Source organism: Lemur catta, chromosome 15 (assembly GCF_020740605.2).
Source record: "Lemur catta isolate mLemCat1 chromosome 15, mLemCat1.pri, whole genome shotgun sequence".
Lineage (NCBI taxonomy): Eukaryota > Metazoa > Chordata > Mammalia > Primates > Lemuridae > Lemur > Lemur catta.
Window position 1 is genome coordinate 10,999,042 of NC_059142.1, and position 23,990 is coordinate 11,023,031.

Genomic DNA, 23,990 nt, shown 5'->3' on the forward strand with positions numbered 1-23,990 from the left:
GGTATCGATGCTCAATTACGGCCGGGCGTGGTGGCTCACGCCTGTAATCCTAGCACTCTGGGAGGCCGAGGCGGGTGGATTGTTTGAGCTCAGGAGTTCGAGACCAGCCTGAGCAAGAGCGAGACCCCGTCTCTACTAAAAATAGAAAGAAATTATATGGACAGCTAAAAATATATATAGAAAAAAAAAATTAGCCAGGCAGGCGCATGCCTGTAGTCCCAGCTACTCGGGAGGCTGAGGCAGGAGGATTGCTTGAGCCCAGGAGTTTGAGGTTGCTGTGAGCTAGGCTGATGCCACAGCATTCACTGTAGCCCGGGCAACAGAGCGAGACTCTGTCTCAAAAAAAAAAAAAAAAAGCTCAATTACTATGTTTTAGTTTTTCCTACATTTTGGCAGATAGCAAAATAAAATAAGCGAAGCTAATATGCTAACTGTCAGGGAATACACAGTCAAACCATCAAACCATCAGTATTTGTTTGGGATCACATGGAGTTGAGTTTCAAAATTGAATGAGTTATACACTCAAAACTCGAAAGAGAATGAGTTCTCTATTTTTACATAACACTAAACCAACAAGAATATAATTTCTGATGCTTTCTAAGATTGCCATTAAAAATATATACCCCAAAAGACCCACCCCCAAAATTGAAACTTCAAATTAAAAAAAAGAATCTGCCAAAATAAAAACATCTTTGTACTTACAAGGGTAAGGTTTAGTTATTTGAAAAATGGATTTACATGACATGTCCTGTTCGTAGCTAAATGAAGTGTCCCTATATTACTGAGGAAGTGTGCCAGGTGGCTCTGTACCCTTTCATAGGTGCGTGCTAACGCCATAACCACAGAGGTATCTGCAGTCTGTGTGGGCAGAGTCCGCTATCCAGTGTATCCACACATGCAGGGGCAGGACAAAAGCTGCAAGGAGAACTAAAGGGATTTATTGGAATACTACTGACTTTTGCATCCTGAAACTACTTTATCAGATTATCATCTTCCTAGAAAATTTAGATTAGAAAATTATTTGAACACTAATTAGACTGGATAATTTCTGACTCAGATTATGCTCTTCCTGCTTGAACAGAAACTGAAAGCCAAAGAGCAAATAAACTCTCTTACTGGTCTCTCTATCAGGTCAATGCACGGCTGCAGATCTAGTCCAAAATCGATGAAGTTCCACTCAATGCCTTCACGCTGGTATTCCTCTTGCTCTAGGATAAACATGGTGTGGTTGAACAGCTGTTGCAGCTTCTCATTGGTGTAGTTGATACAAAGTTGTTCAAAGGAGTTCAGCTATAAAAGTTGAAAGAATAATTTTCCAAACATGGGGAGGGGGAGGGAAAACAGGAATAATTAGCAATCTAGTTATCAAAAACAGTTCATTAAAAATTATTAATTAGGTTTGAAGTATAGTATTGCTTTTATCTAACAATAGCAACTAAACCGAGGAGGGGTGCTCTCTCTCTCTCACACATACACACACACACACACACACACACACACACACACACACAGACTTACACAGCCTTTTTGAAAAGGTAAAGAGAAATATTTAATAACAATAGTGTATATATGGCCACATTAATGAACTGCTAAAATGAAAAAATAATAAGCTTAGTATGCTAACTGAATGCTCTACAAATGAAACAATCCAGTTCTTATTAGTGAATCCTTAAGGAATAGAAATAAAGAAATAAATGAGACACAAAGTAATAAAAATGAAGAGACTTTGGAAGGCCAGAGGCAAAGCGAGGTGAGCAGCTGGTTGGCGAGCATGTCTAGGCTGGGAAAATCTAGAATGTGTGTGGCTCTGTCCCACTTTACTCTCTGCCGAGGCCACTGGCTCCAGAACGAGGTATGAAAAGAATCATCTTTAGTTCATCAGATTGTTTTTGGGAGCTTATCCAGCCTGACACACAGAGGGAGCTTGGGAAGTGTGAGGCTCTGCATTGCTTTTCTGTGCATTCCCTTCTCTTACCCAACGTCTGAGCTTTGTCCATACCAAAAGCGATACTGTACTGCTCTCATAGAGTGAATCCAAGCATCTTTTCAAGTTAGTCATTTCTGTTCCTTCTCTGTGAACTCTGCCCATTTTTCTATTGTGTGTTCGACTGGATGAATTGATAGGCGGATGAATTCATTTTAATTAATTTTCTTAATCATCCTACACACTAGAAGTGTTCAAGTTTTCAGCTTCTACATTGTTTACAGGAGCAACATATGCTCATAAATAATCGCTTTTATTATAAAAAGTGATTTTCAATTACAAAGGGTTTAATCAATCTCCGAGGAGTAGATACACAGTCTGATAAAGCTACTCCAATCTTCCTCACCCTCAGGGAGCTGTTACAGTCACTATTTTAGAATGAGGTCATGCTAGGAGAGAGGAGCAGTGTTTGCCTTGCTCAACACTGTATTCCTAGTAACTGGCACACAGAGCAAGCCACATAAATATTTGGAGACTGCCTGATTGTGCTTATTCATGCTTATATAAATGGATTTTGCTTTGCTTCAGGATTATGACATCCTATAACTCTATTTAACCTGGGCTCCTACATATAATGATATTGTCTTTTAACAAGTTTCTACTTGTCTTCCATATTTAAGTTACCAACTATATTTTTAAGTAATTGATTTTTAGACTGATAATGAATAGTGTAAAACTTAAAATGTACAAAGACTTGCATTGAAATGTCAGTTTCACTTCCATCCACTAATTGTTCTCCTTATAGTTAACCAGTACCGCCTATTTCTTGTGATCCTTCCAGAAATATTCTATGCACTCAAAAATATGTGTGTGCACAAGACCTTAATTTTTAAAAATTTAACAATGTATCTTGGAGTCTTTCCATATCAGTGTATAAAGCCACCTCATTTCTTTATAATGGATGCATAGTATTCTACTGTATGGACACATCATTATAAACTGAACCAATCTCCTCATAATGGTGGACATTTAGGCTTTTTCTATCCTTTTCTCATGACAAATAATGCTCACTAAACAACTTTGCATTTTTAGCATCTACATACATTTTTCTACTGTCTGTCTGTTCACACGCTAAAACCATACTTCTTAAAGTTCTATAGCTGTATCATGTTTTGTATCTTTTTTTTTTGAGACACAGTCTCACTTTGTTGCCTGGGCTAGAGTGCCGTGGCATCAGCCCAGCCCAAAGCAACCTCAAACTCCTGGGCTGAAGCAATCCTCCTGCCTCAGCCTCCTGAGTAGCTGGGACTACAGGCATCCGCCATCATGCCTGGCTAATTTTTTCTATATATATTTTAGTTGTCCATATAATTTCTTTCTATTTTTTTTAGTAGAGACAGGGTCTCACTCTTGCTTAGGCTGGTCTTGAACTCCTGAGCTCAAACGATCCACCCGCCTCGGCCTCCCAGAGTGCTAGGATTACAGGGGTGAGCCACTGTGCCTGGCCGATGTTTTGTATCTTTTAACATTCTCACTTCTTCCCACAACTTTAAAGTCTATTCTTTATTTTTATTAATTTATTTTTCACATTAATTTTAGAAGAAGCTTGCCTAGTCCCTTCCTTCTCTTAAAATTACTGTTAATAGGTTTTAAACAAGTATGTTCCATTGACATAAAATTTGTGAAATTTTTCCATCAAGAACAGGGTATATCTCTTCATTTGTTCAAGTCTTCTTTTGTTTTGGCAGTAGCATTGTAAAGTCTTCATTTAAATCTTGCCTATTTCTTAAATTTATTCTTAGATATTTTGTCTGTTTTTGTTGCACTTGGAAATAGGGGTCTTCTCTTTCATTATATCTTCTGATTGTTTACATAGAGGAAGGCAACAGATTTTTAAAAAAAAATGCAGTTTGTACCCAGCCACTTTTCATGGTTTCAAGTAATTTACAAATCAATACGTATTAAAGCAATCTCTCAGAGTGGCAGTGGCAGTTGAGTGGATGAAACCACTTATCACAGTAATGGTTCAGTTTTTATGAAGATAGACTTATAAAACTCACACATTTATAAGGGTTCATTTTAAAACAAGACAATGCAATACCCAATAGTAGCCAAGGTAATGCACTGATCACAAGAAGCATTTAATATTTGTGCCTTACTATATAGTCTATCAAAGAAGATAAACTATAAGAATGTAGTATATATCCGTATCTATACTTACAGAGATAAAGATATAATTTTTAGAAGACCAAAATTTTATCAACTTCTCTGCAAAACCACAGCAGGTGTGTGATCACAAACCTTTTCCTGCCTTGATGGTAAGTGTTTGGACAAATCTAGTCAGATCAACAATAAAATGTATTAAAATCTATTGCCAAAACCTGGTTATATGACCTGCGGAACATAGATTATCACCTTTCCACGTCTCCCTCTGACACTGCCATTCCCCCGACCTCCAGGCCAAGCTGCCATCACCCTGCCCTGGTCTATGCAGTGATCTCCTACATGGCCTCCCCACTCTGGCCCCATATCACAACCATGTCTCCAACTCCTCTCTCCCTTCAGTCAGCCCAGCTATGTCTAGTCATACTGGCTTTCTAGCATCTTCTAACATTTGACAAATTCTCTCCCACACAGGACCACTGGGGTTACTCTCATTACGCCAGGAAAACGCACTGAGGCTGGCTGCTTCTCCTGCTTTGAGCGCTCCTGTTACCCTGCAGAGACACCTTCCCTGAATAGGCTCAAGGTGGCCTCCCAATTCTTTCTATCTCTGCATCCTTTCACTGCGGCACTCACAAACCTGTGAGCTTAGTGATACCTGCTTATTTGCCATTATATGTTCCTGTGCCTGGCACTGTACCTGGTACACAGTGAGCCTTAATATTTGTTAAAAGATTAAATAAAAAGACGAACGAGTAGGGGAAGGGAGAGAGAGAGGAATACCTCAAAAATTTCAAAGCCAGCAATATCCAGGATTCCAATGAAAGATGCTCCCTGACGTTTGGTCCTATCCAGAGCTTTATTGATACGGTGAACGAGCCAGCGAAAGAGCCGCTCATAGGTAGCTTTTGCCAATGCTTCTACTGCAAAATCTGCCTATAATTAAACATCAACCTTTTATTCTGGAAACAATCTCGACAAAGCATTAATACCTATTATATGGAGTTTAATATTATACAGTACTCAAAAAACCTGAAATTGCATTTACTGCTTAATCATGTCTCAATTTTACACATCAACAGGTGGTATTACTAGTACAATTACATGAAAACTGGGCATAATCAATTTAGGGGATGGGTAAAGATGCCCAGTAAAAACAAACTCCTCCCCATGCCCCGGGGTTCTGAGCAGCATATTCTGCCTAGTTAGCTCAGTTAGCATTACCTTCCAAGCTAATGTGTTTTGTAAAACAGTCCACAATTAAATGGACAAATGTGATTGATTCCTATGTTCTTATTGCTGTACGCCCGGCACAGGGACAAGGTAGCAGCAGCCCTCCTGCTGGCATGGTGCCTGAAGAATGCAGCTTTGTCTACCGGATTATCTGTCTACCCAGGGAAAAACTGGAGAGGATATTTCAAATTTACGTTTTTTAAAAAAAATTACTTTTTAAAATTTTCTGAGAAAAAAACAGTAAATACACCAAAGGAAAAAATACTTAAATAGTACCAAGAAACATCCATAAGAGAATTTTTATTGATTCAGTTTGTTACATGTCAATCAGAAGGTCAAATGACCATGGCTTATCATTCAAACAAATCTATAATAGCAATTAATATTAAACTTACTTGTTCTTTGGTCTGGGCTTTTTGCACGTAGTCTCGGCCGACCTTGATCCTGGGGGTAAGTATAGCCCGAGTAAACTCCATCACATTCATCCCAAGAAGATGGCAGAGCTTCTGTGCAACTAAAGTATAAAATGTCTCCTAAATACTACATTTCTACTTATAACCTAGTTACAATATAACACTTGAAAACCCTCAGTAATAATTACATTGTTTTAAGAAATAAACTAAATATAAGTCTTAAAGTTAGGTAAGTTTTAGGCCTGATAAAAAATACCTTCCATCCTTTCAAATTAATATACAGTCATTTTTAGGCTCTAAGAGATGGCTGTCAGCATTTGCCCACCTTGTCTTTTATTTTATTTTTTATTTTTTATTTTTTTAGAGATGGGGTCTCACTATGTTGCCCAGAGGGCAGTGGCTATTCACAGGCATGATCCCACTATTGATCAGCACAGGAGTTCTGACCTGCTTCAATTCTGACCTGGGCCGATTCACTCCTCCTTAGGCAACCTCGTGGTCCCCCGCTCTTGGGAGGTCACCATATTGATGCCAAACTTAGTGCAGACACCCAGCTGGCATAGTGCACTACAGCCCAGAACTCCTGGGCTCAAGTGATCTTCCTGCCTCAGCCTCCAGAGTAGCTGGGACTACAGGTGCATACCACACCTGGCCACCTTGACTTTTGGAAGAGTGACCTAATTCTTTTATCTCTCGGTCATTTTAAGATTTCAAAGCCAAGCTATACTAACACATGCCCTACTCTAAATCTTCAATTGCTCTACTTTAAGTCTTATTTAACCACATGAAAGCCATATGGAGAACATAGGCCCATGTGCCAAACTACTTTGATTAAATGATACACATAATGGTCTTAGAAGTCAAATGTCTAAGATGATGTGCCACAGCTTGGTCAGAAAATGGTGCCCATGATGCAGCAGGAGAGGCAGGTACTTTAGAAGAGCCAAACAGAATTAAATTGTTATCAAGTGTCACACTGTTTATACAGAAGGACTATTTCAAAGGAGAAAATGTGACTTTATGTCAGCCTTCACTGGCCACTGTGGATTGTGGATACCCCTGTAAGGCTCAGATAGTTTATTCAAGTAATCAAGCATTCTAGGCAATATAGAGATTCCTCATCTTTCTTTTTGTTTCCAGAGCATTGGGAGCAAACTGACAGCTCACAAGGCTTGCAAACATTTATTTTTGGTTTACAAACTATTATTCCTGACCAGTGCAAATTTAAATCCATTTTTAACATTAAAAATAGGAAATTTTCATATTAAAATCTAGATTTCCATCTTCCTTTGAAAAATCAATTGTATTTGGCCACACTGGGCCTGTATTTCTGGCAAGGTCAAACCTGGCTGGAACTCAGCAGCTGCAACTCCCTCTTGGGTGAGCTGCGTGGACTCCTGCAGCTCAGCTCTCCTCTCCCCAGTTCCTAATGTCTCCCCCACGCCAAGGCAGAGGAGCCACTGCCACTTTCCATCCTGCACCCTGTCCCTCTGCCCTCATTTATGAAATCAGGTAGGCCTTCATGTAGACATGTGGACATGTGAGACCACACTCTACTCTTTTTTTTTTTTTTGAGACAGAGTCTCACTCTGTTGCACAGGCTAGAGTGCCCTGGCATCAGCCTAGCTCACGGCAACCTCAAACTCCTGGGCTCAAGCAATCCTTCTGCCTCAGCCTCCTGAGTAGCTGGGACTACCGGCATGCGCCACCACGCCCGGCTAATTTTTTCTATATATTTTTAGTTTTCCAGCTTTCTAATTTCTTTCTATTTTTAGTAGAGATGGGGTCTCGCTCTTGCTCAGGCTGGTCTCGAACTCCTGAGCTCAAACAATCCTCCCGCCCCGGCCTCCCAGAGTGCTAGGATTACAGGCGTGAGCCACTGCGCCCGGCCCACACTCTACTCTTGAGAATCCCTTGGGGGAATGCTTCAAAGGTGCATTTATGCTTGCACTGTAACATGTTCTTGGAGAACACAAGCCATCAAAAGAGAAATAAAGTCAGTAATCATCAGTTTACCTGTATTTTCTGGCATGGAAGCTTGATCAGTATTTCTCTCCTTTTTGAAAGAAATATTTCCAAACTGTAGCACTGAAGATACTACTTTAAGCATTGCTTCATATTAGTAAAAAGAAAAAGAAATTGCATCAAAATGCAGCAGAGACATATTCTAATTTATTTTGTGCTAAAAATTAGCTATATAAAACTTTTCAGTAAGTTATGTCTTGGGATTTCATAAAAGTATAGGCAGTTCTCATTAGTTTCCCAATCATTTTCTAGTTGAGGTTATTAACCCCCAATTTATAAGGCTTATTAAGAAAGAGTATCAGAACCTTAGAGAAATCTCACATACACAGAATCTCTTCATGAGAGAAGCCCATTATGTGCATTGCTTCCATAGTCTCCTGAAAGTTATCTTTGTCTTGCTGCCCAGGAATAGGAATATAGCCGTTGGAGAGAAATCTGTAGTTATTAAATCCTTCAAGGAGCAAATCGGCTAAAAGGAAATATAATGGAATAAAATTTAATGAACACTCATAAACAGACTAAAGCACACCCACATTCACACTGCAGATATCACAGGAAAACAGGAGTTCACCACCCAACCCATCACCAGCACGCACTTTTTCTTTCTTTGCATATTCATGTAAACACAAAAACATATACAAACTTCCATTATTTGTACTAATGAAGGAAAATGATGATGTGAACAATGCAAAAAAAACTTCAACAGGATTTTTTGGGATGGTAGTTTGTACAATATTCTACTTGAAACTGAACAGATGGGAAATGATGTAAATTTGCCAAGTAACTAAACTTTATTATTTTCAGATTTAAATGTTTTAGCCATCTTTTGAAGGACAGCTTTTAAATCCACATTCTAAATCCCTATCTTAGCAAGCAGTTTACAGCAAACATTATGGGGTCAATATGAAAGCTACTATGGACATCAGATAAAGATACGGATGTAGGAGGTGTAAGATGTGGACCAAGCAAGTCTCGAGCCCAGGGAAGCCCCTGACATGCTCTCTCCAAGCTGGACTGTTTGGTGGCTAACTTGCCTTTAGACAGGATATTACACTGGAGACCCCCATTGACTACTTGTACTGTAGGGGACACAAATTAAAGAGAACTTACTCTTTGAAAAAAAAATGTGCTCTTGAGAGCAGAAGAATGTTTCTTAGGGGGGCTCAAAATAGACAGAACTATTTATTCTTATAACAGACGTGCGAATGTGTTTGTGACTTGCTTTGCTTTGTGACTGGCTCTCTTGTTCTACAGAGAATTTTTGCTGGTTGCCCCATCCTCTAATTCTCATCTACATCACATTTAACATCTACTGGGTACTGTGCCTCCTGCTTTCCTTTTTTATACCCTTTCAACACTTTGATCATATCTTTTTAATTCCTTCCTATTGCAGTTATTGCCAGTCTGAAAGCCTAAGGGTTTTCTTCTCTTAGGCACTGCATACTACATGATCTTGAATTTTTAGTCGCTCCTTGGCAAGTATTTATTTGTTGCTTATTTTTTTCCTTGTAGATCTTTCCTCAATTAACTTTGGGTTCAATGCTTTCACAAATGTCTGTGCTTAACAAAAGCCTAGAGCCCAGATAAGAAAAGTTACCATATAGTACTGTACATGTGTCTACTGTGATATCTAGATAATATATATGATAATTGTACAGAAACAACACTGACTTTGACACTCAGAAGAGTTTGGAAAGTTGTACATCTTCTCCTCTCCCTCATATTATTTCTGACCCAGCAAAATTCTGACCCAGACCAGAACTCTATTTTTGACCCTGCCCAACCCTAAGCTTTTAGTCTTTGTGATTCATGACAACAAATAAATAAATATCCACCATAGGCTCTCTCTAGTACTAGGGAAAACATAACATATATATTTCAGTTAAATCTAGGAATAGAAATATTTATTCTACTTGATTTTATTAAGAAATTTATTTTTCCTTATTTTTTAATAAATCTTGAAACAAAATTATATAAATAGGTATCATTTTTCTTCTGATTTACACTTTTTTTTAACAAGAAATATAAAAGTACAAAAGGTAATATAACAATACCCATATACCTGCCACTTATAGTACTTACCCCATGGCATGGAAGTTCAATTTCATTTTGATTTTCATGATTTAACCAGCTAGAAATTTGGTGTGTGTGTATATAAAAAATTGTTTCCTGAAATTGTTCTCCCTCTCAAAAAAATTTAGTATTAAAAAAGATATTCAAGTGAATATAAAATAGTAAAAAGTTTTTAACTTACACTTTAGGTGTTCTCCTGCTCCAGATAACAACTGGTAAAAGATATGAAAGGTACGCTCATCTTTTGCTTGACGAACGGCACGAGACTTTTCCAGAAGGTCTGAGCAAAGATGGTTAAGAACTAAATTACTTAAAACAAGGTCCTCTTTTAGTGTCTATACATATGTAATTTATAAAATGTTTTCTTTCTGTGATATGTATCAACTACCCTACAAAGAACCATTCTAAATGATTGTACTCTGTACGTGAAAAAAGAAAACATATGCAATTAATGTTTCTCACTAATCTTCCAGAATCACTGGATTGAGAGGGAACTTAAGGTTCACAGAGTGCTTCCCTCACCCCACCCCACCCCACCCCTAACTTGGATTACATTCAAAGAACACTGCACCCTACAAAGAACTGTAAGAAGCTATTAAGAATGAAGTACAGTCGTTTAAGGAGAAGCCCTGTAATATCAGAATTACTATCACAATTTTACAAATAAGGAAACCAAGGCACAAAGAAATTAGTCACAGTGACATAGTTAAGAAGTGGTAGAGCTGGGAATCAAAACTTGGCTTGACTCCCAAATGCATGAGCTGGACCACTAGGCCACAACAGCCCCCTTTATTGCAAGCTGCTCACATGCTAGGTGCCAGCCCCTTGTGTGACTTTTCCAAATGCCTTTCCAAATGATGGGATTAACCACTGGCCTTCCCTTCGCTGCTCTGAAGAACCCACTCAGCTCCTGCACTTCAGACTACTGCACATATGACTGCATTTTGGGTGCAGATCCGAGACTGGTTTGGATCCTTGGTCTACAGTGTCTTGATGCTTCTGGAGTATCTATGGGTTGACAGTCACACTGGGCTCTCACAGAATCTGTTTCACAGCTTTGGAAAATGATTGCTTCTTTTGAGGTAAACCTTTGATGGGGCCACCAAGGTGAATTAATTCTGTACATGCCAGACAGCCTAAATTTTAAATCAAATCCCAAACACATCTTCCACATCTGGTGAAAAATACATTCATATGAATGATGCTATAATGGACCAATATGAAGAAAGGTGAACCATAGAGTCATTCTGTTATTTTCAAGTATTTCTGGGTTTTGCTGGTTCTGAGCATATTTAGAGACATGAAATACTGCTCTTAATTAACCGGATCCTGACTTCACCACAATGCAATATATCAATGTAGCAAAATGGCACTTGTACCCCTTGAATAGATACAAGTAAAAACTAGATGGAAAAAAAATTAACCAGAAAAATCTTGATCTATCCCTCACGTGAGGGACAAAAACAATGTATTTCTATCACTGGAGATTCTTCTAACAAGTATCAGGGAGTTGTCATCTGTATCCCTTTCTAACTGGTATATTATCATTCAGAATCATTTCTATGCAGGCATTTCTAGAAGCCAATTTGTGCAGGTGACATTTCTTAGGACTATTCTATGTATTTGATATTTTATTTTTTCCTCCAGCTTTATTCTATTAATGCTTAACACTAACTGAAATGACTTTAACGTTGTAATTTTATAAGGCTCGTTTCAATGAGTACATGCTCATTCTACCAATGTTAGTAGAAGTAGATGGTAAAAAAAAAATGGAAGAATACAACAGTAGCTGAATAGTAGTTGCATGCAGCATTCATCTAAATGTGCCACTCTCCACTTCCCCAGCCATGTGAATAGGTTCTGGCCTAGTATTAAAAACAAAAACAGCAACAAAAACCTACCATTTTGGAGTTAATATTCAGAGGCTGAAAGTATTTCAAAAAGCCACAATATCTTGGGGCTTAAGTTTTATCATCTGGATAATGAAGTGATATCACAGAGGGTTACCATGAGGCTGTCTAAGACTAAATCATTCTTTATTGTGGATTATGTAATTATGAAAAAGGATACATGTTTCAATGTTGGCCCCAACGATATAGCCAGTTACATCAAAGTTGATCCGAATAAACTTGCCCTGAAAACAAATTAAAGAGAGAAAATTGAAAACAAATAAGGACATGGAGGATATGAACACTGTAATAAAATAATAAGACAGTGTGCCCTGCCAAGTATCCATGAATTGGTTACAAAAATAGACAAGATCTATTGCCTCAATAAATTTCAAGAAAGTAATAATAAAATAGGTTACTTTCCTGGACCATAACATAATTATGCATTATTAATGAAAGGAAAGTAATGAAACCTCATTTAGAACTTTAAAAAGCTATTCTAAATAATCTGAGATGTGAGAGATTTTAATAGCTTTAAGGGAATACTATACTCAGGCCCATACTGATAGATTTGAAAATCTGAATAATATTGATGACTGTCTAGGAAAACAGAAATCCATTCAAGAGAAAAACAAGAGGAAACTTAAACAGATCATAATCACAAAAAATAATGAAGCTGAATTACTTCTTTCAAAATGCTAGATTGGTCTTATGTTTTATAAATTTCCAAGGAAAGGCCGGGCATGGTGGCTCATGCCTGTAATCCTAGCACTCTGGGAGGCCAAGGCGGGAGGATCACTTGAGCTCAGGATCTTGAGACCAGCCTGAGCAAGAGCGAGACCCTGTCTCTACTAAAAATAGTAAAAATTAGCCAGGTGTGGTAGTGCATGCCTGTAGTCCCAGCTACTCGGGAGGCTGAGGCAGGAGGATCGCCTGAGTTGAGTTTGAGGTTGCAGTGAACTAGGCTGATACCATGGCACTCTAGCCCAGGTGACAGAGTGAGACTCTGTCTCAAAAAATAAATAAATAAAAAATAAATTTCTAAGGAACATTTGATTCCCTTACTATATAACTGCTTTAAGGAAAGAAAAAATTGTGATTATTTCATCATTTATTTTATAAAGTTATAACACTGAGTACGCAAACTGGCAAAGATAGCACAAAAAGGGGAAAGCAAAATAAAAGCAAATGTGGTTACATCTTACCTATAAATATAGGTATAAAAGGTCAAATTGAACACATTGTAAAACAGAAACATGAACAGTGATCAAGAACGGTTTATTCTAGGACTGCTAAGAAGGACGGATACTAGTAAGCACACTACTGGTAATACTACTCATCACACGAATAGTCAAGGGGTTCAAGAGCTTCCTTTGAGGAAACTGGCAAGCTGATTCTAAAATGTATTGGGAAATGAAATGGACTTAGAATAGTCACAACAATTTTGAGAAACAGGACCAGAGCTGGGGGACTCACACTACTTGAGTAAGCTATAAATGATATTAGGACAGTGTGGTACCAGTGGAATGATAGAGATACAGATCAATGGAACAGAATTGAGTCCAGAAATAGGCCATGCACGTAAGGTCAATTCATTTTCAACAGAGCTGCCTAGGTAATTTAATAGGGAAAGAACAGTCTACTCAGCAAATGGTGCTTGAAAAATATGCAAAACAAAACAAAACAAACAAAAAGAGCCTAGACCCTTACCTTGCACCATATACAAAAATTAACTCAAAATAGGTATGGGCTAAAACCACAAAACTTTTCAAAGAAAACAGGAGAAATTCTTTGTGACCTTAAATTAGGCAAGGATTTCTTAGATAGACTGTAAAAAGCATGAACCATAAAATTTAAAAATGACAAATTGGATTTTATCAAAATTTAAAACTTTTGTTCTTCAAAAGACACTGTAAAGAAAATGAAAAAGAGAAATCACAGACTTGGAGAGAATATTTACAAAACACGTATGTGACAAAGAACTTGTTCTCAGAATATATAAAGAACTCTTACAACTCAACAGTAAGACAAACAATCCAATAAGAAAATTGGGTAAATGATTTGAGCAGACACTTCATCCAAGAAGATATGTGAATGGTCAATAAGTATATGAAAAGATGTACAATATCATCAGTTATTAGGGAAATCTAAATTAAACAGGGCACAATGAAATACCACTACATACTTGCTAGAATGGCTATAGTTTTTAAGAAAGGCCAGCAAAGATATAGAACAATTAGAACGCTCATATGACCCTGGTGAGAATGGAAAATGGTATAGGCACTTCAGAAAATACCCAGTTTCTTAGAAAATTAAACATAAAGTTACCATATGACCCAACAATCCTACTCCTAGGTAGGACTTCACCCAAGAGAAATGAAAAAAGCATGTGTTCATGCTATGTAGACTGGCATATGAATGTACATAGTCAGTTTATTCTTAATAACCCCAAACTGGAAACCTAAATGTCCATCAACTAGTGAATGGATAAAGAAATTGTGGTATATTCATACAATGGAATACTAGTGAGAGATAAAAGGAATAAATCCAACAACACAGATGGATCTAAAAAGCATTTTGCTGTGAAAGCAGCTAAATGTAACACACTACATACTATAAGATTCCATTTACTTGACATTCCAGAGAAGTTTCTGAAAACTGCAGACAGAAAACAGACCAGTGTTATCAAGGGGTAGGGGTAGGAGGGAACTGACTACATAAAGACAAAAGAAAACCTTCTGGAGTAATCAAAGTATTCTATCTCTGGATCATGGTGCAAGCTACACTATCTATACATTTGTCTAAATCCATTCTGTACACTGAAAAAAGGTAAATTTTATTGTATGTCAATTTATTATTATTTTTTTAAGAAACAGGGTCTCTCTATGTTGGCCAGGCCAGAGTGCAGTGGCTATTCATAACCTCCTGGGCTCAGTAATCCTCCTGCCTCGGAGTCGTGAATAGCTGGGACTACGGGTGTGTGCTGCCATGTCTGGCTGTATGCAAAAAATGTGAAAAACAACCAAGGGAGAGATCTTAAGACTTCCTAGATAAATGCCAATTTAAAAAACATATTTCAACAACTATTCTTTATATTTACTATATTAAACACGCTTTCCTTATTAAAGTGGAAATTGTTAGATTTACACTCTTCTTACATCGCCAGGCAGCTTGCCCATTCTTTTATCCACTACTTTAGAGCCCTTCTCACCCTGTCCACTGTGTTCTTTTTTTCAGTGTATAAATATTTACTTAACTTAGAAAAAAATGAGTAGTCAGTTTGGGGATGCTACCACAGAAGTTTCTGAACTACGTTTTATTTTCTGTAAATTATACTTAAATAGTTGATTTTTTAAAAGAAAAAAAGGGATAATTTCCCAAAATCAATAATCCATTATATTTTTGCTCAATATTATGAGCATTCATGAAGAGCTCACCCAATTGTCCCATTTTAAAAACCCAAACCTAGCCACGAAACAAGGTGCAAAGAGAATATATGCGGGAACATGGGGGAAATCCCCCTGAGTAACCCTGATTTCCTGCTTGAGGAGGAGCAAAGCCCGACCAGTTCACACGAGCAAGTTTTATCTCACGTACGCTCACGTATGTGTCAAGGAGCACCATGCCATCATCATACCAAATATGCATCTATGAAGGGTCTGCTTCTGATGCCCCTAAGCCCCAAAGTGTTCAAGAGGGAGTTAGAGGCACAAGTCCCATAAGCAGCAAAGGCATTTTGTGACCAAAGACTCTTACTGCCTTACACAGTCATGTATAAAAAACCTGCACACTCTACAGAATGAATTATCACAACAAATGGTAAAAACAAAAATACTCTAGGTATAAGTCTGGCATAAATGACTGAGTGTATGTGGACAAAAGAATAGAATATATGAAATCAGGACATCTCTGGGAAGTTAGGGTGGTGTCAGTCAGCAGTGCCCTGTTGGCTAGATGCTGATCTTATGTCACCAGACTTCATGAGGTAATAATTTCAGTTCCATTGGAGACCATCATGCAAATCCATCATTACAAGGCTGCTTGACTATCAGTGGTGAGCATTTAGTATTCTTCTTTTATAGAGAACCTGCTAATTAAGAGTCATATAATAAAACTGACATTCTGTTTGCTTGTTTGTTTAGTTTTTTTTGGAGGGGGAAGATAAAGTTTTGTTCAGATTTTTTTTTTTAAGTGGGAGAAAAATTTTCCTTCCTTTTGAGACAGGCTCTTGTGACATTATGTAAGTACTACTTTTACACACGCAAAACAACTCCTTACACAAATAATACAATTATGGCACTGAGAGGCCTAAAGTCCTCAAACTTAAGGAGAACACTAAAGCTGTGCTTTTTCAACACCTGAAGAACACTGTGGCACGTGTGCTTCCACACATAGCCAGGAGGTGGTATGGGACACGGAGGAAGGAGGAAGAGAGACGGCTTCACAAAAATAGGGCCATTTGAGCCTAGCAGTTTTAGAATTCATCAAGTATTAATACATCAGTTGCTTCAAGCTAAATGGTAATTTAAAGGGAGGTTTTGTGCTTATTTATTTTTTAGTTCTCCTGAAAAAGAAAAACTATAATACTACAGCGCTCATGCCTGTAATCCCAGGCTCAGGGAGGCCAAGGCAGGAGGATCACTTGAGGTCAGAAGTTTAAGACCAACCTGGGAAACAATGAGACCCCATCTCCACAAAAAATAAAAAACTAGCTGGGCATGGTGATCCATGCCTGTAGTACTAGCTACCAGGGAAACTGAGGCAAGAGGATCACTTGAGCCCAGGAGTTTGAGGTTGTGGTGAGCTACAATGACATCACTGCACTCTAGTCCAGGTGACAGAATTAAAAAGAAGAAAAGAAACTACTACAAAGAGTAGGAGTCCCTGACACATTGCAATCTGACTTCAACTTCTAAATTGTAAGGAAAACTATATCCAGTACTTTCAAGAGATACAATATTCTCAGTGAACATCTAATCAAAGTAGCAACTCATAGGCACTTTTCTCTCTTCTGCCAATAAGTTCTCACTTATTGTTGCCCTTGCATTGTCAGAATGCAAAACTGGAATATTTAAAACCTTTGACAGAGAGATAGACCTATTTCGCTCCATAATTATGAAATATTTTCATTTTTAGATTTACATGCACCAATCAGAATGGTGAATCCAATGAATTTTCTCATTTCCACATCGTCTATTTCTTTTATTAATTTTCATATACACACCGGCCTTCAGCATTTGTCTACTTAGTAACCTTATCAGATACATTTTGATACAAAAACATCCCACAAGGTTAAAGAAACTGTTAGATGTCCTTTTAGCAAAATAGATAGTCTAAATTCTTGTTGCAAAATACTGAGTAAGGAAGTCCTTCCTACTGAATGACTAACTGGATGCTAATGCCATATTTCCTTTCTGTCCTTAGAAATAAATATTATTTTTGAGTTTGAGAAAATTCTAGACTATCATCTGAAGACTCAACCTGAGACTTCACTTACAGAATCGATTTCATCATTATCTTTAGAGTCTACCATGTTATCTGTCTCTTTGCATTCATCTGATTCGTCTACTATTTGTGAAATGGTTCCCTCCGTCAGTTTTCTTCTCTTTGACATTATGGGTAGAAATTGAAAACTTCTGACTTTTCAACTAGATTCACTGGAATCTAAAAAAGAAGACTACGAAGATGGTGCCTATAGTGTTCTTTCACACCTATTTGAAATAAAATGCAGTATTTTGGGCAATATAATAAGCAAACTAAAGGATGATACAATAGTTTTTGTAGCATCCTTCTAGGAAGTTCCATTATTCTTTTTAACACAGTTGGGAATAAAGGATGAGTAATGATGAACCAATTCTTATGATGAAAAAATAGCAAATCACTAATACTCCATAATAATACCTTAGATTTATACAATGGTTCAGTGGATCCATATGGTCATTACAAGACAGAATAATTTTATTCTATTTGAAAAATAAATAAATTTTGTCTTTGTTCTTGGAAGACCCCAACAAAGAATTAAGTTAAAAACTATTAATTTTTATGAATAGTTAGAATTATTTTTAAAAGAAACTAAAATTGGGTCCTGATGTTATACTGAGGGTTAAAATTCTTTATAAATTTTAAACAGCTATATTATCTATACAATACCTCATTGAGTTAATAAAAAAATGCTATTTTAAGAGATAATAGTCAAAAAGCAACGCTATTACTCCAAAGCTGCAAAGGACACACTGCTAACATAACTGCCCAAGCAAATAATTGCAAACTTCTCATTTTAATACTGCAGAAAGATTTATCAAAATCATATGGTATCACCTAATTCTTAAGACAATATTTCACTTAAATTCATTACATCCAGTAATACAAACTTTCCACTTTCACCAACATGTTTAACTCCTTTATTAAGTATATATCAACATGCTTTCGACTCTATACTATATCCTATTTTTTTTCTTTACCACCTCAGATAAATTAGAAGTTCAAATTTCATCAAGCAAAACAAATTCTTTATTTCAACAATAAGACAAAGTTATTATTCAGATAACTTTGAAATCTAAACTTAAATATTATCCATTTTGGGAAAGGAAGTTCTTAATAGATCCAAAGGAGAAATGGAAGAAAATTAAGGTTTTGGTCTTCTGAACAGGTGACCTATAAAGAAATGTTCCAAATAATTTAGACAAGTGGTCACTTACTTGGATACATAAGCAAAATCACCAACATGCAACACTCTTATTTCCTCATCAGTTCCCTAGCCAAATTTCTTTTTCAAAACTGGGGTTCACAGTCGCTCTAGACATTATAGTGAGTGGCAGAGAAATATCTTTTGGTTAGATGAGAAGGGACAGGCAAAGAGCCGGGAAAGAAGGGGATACAATGAGGAACAACAAGGAAGGAAGGGGCCAGGGCTGCAGAGGCCTGCGGTGCCTTGAGGAGGCAGGATACCATATGCCAAAGAAACTGCAAAGGACATATTTAGTAAATAACAAATCTTGCTTAAAAGCCAAAGTGTTAGAATTTATTCTGCTTTAAAAAACACTTTAACAAAAAACCCTTATGAAATTGAAAATTATCAACTCTGTGAGCTAAATGACATTCATGCTCAGGTATTTCATAAGATATAGCCAAGTACTTTGACAACATGACAAAGTGAAATTTCAGGACCAAAAGAAAAAAAAAATACTTTACTCAATATCCCCAAATGATCTAGGATTTAAATATTCCACTTAATGTTGGATATCCTGGCAAATCAAGTAAGATGTAGGCCATGGGACATGACATCACTTGATGTTAAACAGTCAGCCACTTGGCCAGAAAAGCAAAGACGACTTTTCTTTCTTCCTTGGGGGTAAGCCAAATGAAGGGAATAAAATCTATAAGTTAAAAAGCTTTCTCCTCAAATACATAATAAATACTCTTTCAGAATCAAGATTTTTATTGAAACACACATCTAGACTAAACTGGAAAGTAACAAGTAAAGAGTTTTACTTTTAAGTCCTCTATCTTTTAAACATTATGTGAAGAAATTTGTGCTGAAAATGCCCACTCCATATTTGAGTTCCATAAAGGTCAGATCATGGCACTCAAAATATTCAATCAAAATTTCACCAATAAAAACAAAAACAAGGAAAAAAACCAAAACCATGACAAGTATGTCATGTATTAATTATAGTCATACATTTTGATGCCATATGCATGTTATGTACCAATCCAAGAACTGAGACTACACATTCTTATATAATAGTTTTGAACAGCAAAGAAACTAGAATTCTCTCTCCTTCTATGTAAAATATAAATTGCAAAGAATTTCATTCAAAATGTGCAATGGGACAACTTATACATATGATATTTTGATACTATAAAGAAAATAAAATTAGTTTCAAAAATTTTGTTTGTTCTTAATTGACACAGAATTTTTTGGAACTTTTTCTGGTGTGGTGTCGATGTATCTGTAGTAACCGAACCTAGATTAATTATTAGCAACTTAATTCAGGGGCAATGCAGGTTTGTTTTATATTCTGAAAATATTTTCCTCTTCCCAATTTGGTGTCTAAAGTTGTTACATGGTCTGTAATTTACTTTAAAACATTTCAGCATAGATGGGGTGCTATGCATGTGTAGAGTTTTTAATCTCCATTCTGGAGGCAGCTATTTGCCCTAAATGAGAAAACCCATTCTAGACGTAATTAGCTAGCATTTAATCCAACAGCCAGATGGCTACCTTAAATGCTTTAGCTATCTTAATCTCCAGAGCACACCAGAAGCTTTGTTATTAGTAAAATGAGTTTTATGTGAGCTAAGTGGCCTTGTTATTTAGTATAATGGATATCAGAAATTACTGGGGTAATATGAGTGGCATTAACAGACATGGACTGATGAGATATATGCAGACCTTCTGCACTCTGGTGTGAAGCAAATCGGCGTTAAGACTTTAGCAAGCCCAGGAGGCTGTACTGGTGGGAATGCTCCTAAGACTCGATTCTAAATGGCTGCATCCAGCCAGTGTTCTCGAAGATGCTGGCTGCCTGGTGCAGGCCATATTCTGTCCCTAACTGTCACATTTGCCTCAGTAAATCTTTCAGGGAAAGGTTTGGTCAGAGTACTTAAACAGACAGAACTGGGCTGCGTTCAACTTACACAACTATTTTTAGTGCCTGCTTGCTGATAAAATTCTGAGGATGCAGAGTTACAACTTGCTTTCGTTATATTCCGGTAGCCAAATTGTGGGGAGGATACCTAGAGCCTTTACCTAGCTCTAACTATTAGAGGATAGTTATCTACCAAAAGATACATAATAGTTGGGAATTGCCACACTGGCTTAAGCCAGTTTGCAAAAAAACAGAAAAGAAAAAAAGGATTTGGGCAAATAGAGAAAGTGATTCTTACTAAAACTTTGTAAAAGAAGATGTATCTGCTGATCCAAACAATCGTTTTGAAATTGAAGTCCCTGTTTTTAAAGTTTCATTATGAGAGACTCATTTTACATAAATCTCCTCCATCTGGAATGCATTTTACTTCTCCATAAACAGAGAACTGGACTAACTGTGAACAATTATTTTCATAAGGGTAATGCTCTCCTAAAGAATCCCTTTAATACAAACCATATGCTGGTATCTTTGAAAGAAAAGATATTCTTCAGGAAATTAGTCGTCTATATTAGATCAAAGAAATGGAACCAAATGGATTTTAAAGCTTATGGAGTTTATAGTTTCAAATATTTTCACTGTAAGTACGTGGCTTATAAATAATGACTGCATGAAATTTCACTGTATATACAATTCATTTTTTAACATCATTTTACTCAGTATGACACCAATCCCAACTCAAGGCCCAGCCTGTCCACAGAGCCACTGCCTCCTACATGTCCTCTACCCATGCTTCTAAAACTGGGCATGCGTTTTCTCAGGGGATCTAGCACATGCACTACCTTCCCTGAGCTCAACTGCACAACATGGCATGCCATTCCTCAATGGCATATTAAAATTAAAACCAAAATGAAGGTGGCCTCTACAAAACTAGGGACTTTAGTTTTGGCCACTGATATATAGTATTTCCAGGGCCTAGAATAGTGTCTGGCGCTGTGTAGGCAACCATATTTTAACTAAATGAATTCCACAGATACGCCTGCTATGTACTTTGTACTTACATGTGTGACGCACTGTGCTAGGAACTAAGGATACAGACGAGAACAAGGCAGACAAAGTCCCTACTGTCAAAGATTTTACATTCCAGTAGAAAGGATAACAAATAAGCAAAGTAATTAGCCACAGATTGTGATAAGTGCTATGAGGGAAATAGAACACTGTGATGGAGAATAATAGAGGAAACCTTCTCAGATAGGGTTTACACAGACTAGGGAGAGAGGAGGGGGAGGAGAAATGTGGACAGATTTGAAACACTTTCTGCATGTTTACCCAACAGGATTCACTGCTGGCCTGGACATGGACCATGAGAAAAAGGCTGAATCAAGGATGATTTCAAGGCATTTTATTTTCCTAATTTTTTGCTGTTGTTTTCATTTTGAAATCACATTTAGTGATTTGTTTTCATCAAATCACTAGGTGATTTGATGGTACCATTTATTGACATAAGACATAAAGGAACAAATATTGAAAGAAAAAAAAATTTTATTTGGAATGTTAAATTTGAGAAATCTATTAAACATCCAAATAGATGTCTCAATTAAGCAGCACACTGCCTGCCAAAGAATAGGTGCTTAATAATTAATTAAACTGCACAACAAATCAAAAATCGGTCAAATGAGTCAACACTGGTTACTTTCAACCTTCAAGAACCAAAGTGTTGGCAACATCTACGGAGAAATACAAAAGGGATATTTTAACTGAACATTATTCAATCAGTGGAACTAATTACTTAATTATTTTCTATGGAGCTACTAGGACCAACTACTTGTATTAATACTGTGTAGTTAACACCTTATATAATAATAATAGCAGATAGCTACTAAATAATTTCTTAAAAAACACTATACATATCAATAAAAGTTGATTTTTTTAAGAATTAAAGCCCAAAGCCACAAATCTAAAGATACCTTTGTTTCTTGGTTGAATGAATAGCTATGTCTATGCATTGCCTTAATAAAAAATCCTTTTCCTATTGAAAAAAAGATCAGCTCTTAATATATTAGACTGAGTACATTTAAAGGTTACTACATAGTAGTGGCAAGCACGTTGGCAGATGGTACCTCAGCTGAATAGGGTTTGTTGAACATCTAGATTAGATGGCTGATTCTTGCTCCTTTCCTATGAGCTGCTTCAAGGTGAATAAAAAACAATCTAAGAAATTCTTCCTACCTGCAGAACAGTTTCCTATCAGAACTATTTATATCAACTTTTGGAAGAGGATGTGTAAATCACAGACATTAAGAAGACTCATATACAATTTTGCAAATAAATTTCAGAAAGTGATTACCTTAGACAATAATTTGAAGGAACAATCTAGAGCTGGGTTTCTTAATCTCTCCGTAACTGATATTTTGGGCTGGATAATCCTTCATTGTGGGGGACTTCCCTGTGCACTGCAGGATGTTGAGCAGCACCCCACTACCCAGACCCTCAGATGAACAAACAAAAACGTCTCCAGACACTGCCAACATCCTCTGGGGAGCCCTCAGTTAATTAATACCCACTGATCTAGAGTAACAGCAATTACAGGTTAAAGCCCTATGCGTGCCAGTGGTGGAAAGCCCACTAAGGATTCATGGCCGCCTCCAGGATGGCCTCAGTGACCCCACTGCTGGCATCTACACTCTGGCACAGTCCCCTCTCACAACAGAGGGATGGTATGTGACTTCTAAGACAGGGTCACAAAAGACACTGTGTGGCTTCTGTCTTGTTCTCTCTTGGATTGCTTGCTCTGGGGAAAGCCAGCTGCATGTCATGAGGACATTCAAATAGCCCTACGGATAGGCCTATAAGGTGTGGAATGGGCGTCTCCAGCCAAAAGCTACCTGAGTGAGCTTGGAAGATCCTCCTGCCTCAGTCAGGCCTTGAGATGACTGCAACTCTGGCCAGCATCTGAATGACCACCTCATGAGTGACCCTGAACCAGAACCACCCAGCTAAGCTGCTACTGAATTTCCAACACACGGAAACTATGATGTAATAAATGTTTTAGGCCTCTAGGTTTTAGGGTCATTTGCTATGTTGCAATTGAAACTAAGACAGCATTATACTTATATCTGTCCCAAATACAAAATTAACAAGTGGAAACAACCTGGCAGGTAGATAAATTCTTACCATTCAGTAACAGAATCCCTACATTCTTTCCCAAAGGAAATAAATGGTGGCTTCGTAGCAGTTTATCTTTTCTAGGCAAAAATGAGACAACTGGGCACAAAACTGTTTTCCCCAAATTTACAGTGCAGTTTGGGGGGAAAGGAATCAGAACAGACTGGTAGCTTGATTTATGTGGTAAAATAAAGGATTTTCCATGAAGTCGTCCTTGAAAGCCTTCCTGGAGACTCGCATACCAAAGGTGGAAGCTCACTGTGTCCTCTATCCCGTGATACAGCCACTAAACACAGGGCTTTCCAGGAGGGGGAAGTTAAGATTTCATCGTGGCTCAGGCTCAGTGGGGGTGATCCAGGGCAATGGCAGAAGCGCTAAAGTAGTCAGTTTCGTCAAATCTCCTATAAATCCAAAAGTCACAGGCCTGCTTCCTATTGACACAGGCATATTTGTTATCCCACTTTGTACATAAAAAGCTAAAATAATTACTAAATGAACCTGGATTAAGGGAACCTTC

The 23,990-nt window shown here is 37.4% G+C and overlaps 1 protein-coding gene across 1 annotated transcript in view; it reads right to left on the minus strand.

Moving 5' to 3' along the window:
* The window catches only part of MYH10 (myosin heavy chain 10), a 137,706-nt gene that overhangs the window by 59,303 nt on the left and 54,413 nt on the right, over window positions 1-23,990 (minus strand). Inside the window, exons 7-13 of the mRNA XM_045570234.1 lie at window positions 11,902-11,965; window positions 10,013-10,111; window positions 8,084-8,227; window positions 7,750-7,845; window positions 5,716-5,834; window positions 4,871-5,023; window positions 1,117-1,290 (exon numbers count right to left, since the gene is read on the minus strand). Of these exons, the coding sequence (XP_045426190.1) occupies window positions 1,117-1,290; window positions 4,871-5,023; window positions 5,716-5,834; window positions 7,750-7,845; window positions 8,084-8,227; window positions 10,013-10,111; window positions 11,902-11,965 (849 nt within the window). The remainder of the gene's footprint in view (window positions 1-1,116; window positions 1,291-4,870; window positions 5,024-5,715; window positions 5,835-7,749; window positions 7,846-8,083; window positions 8,228-10,012; window positions 10,112-11,901; window positions 11,966-23,990) is intronic.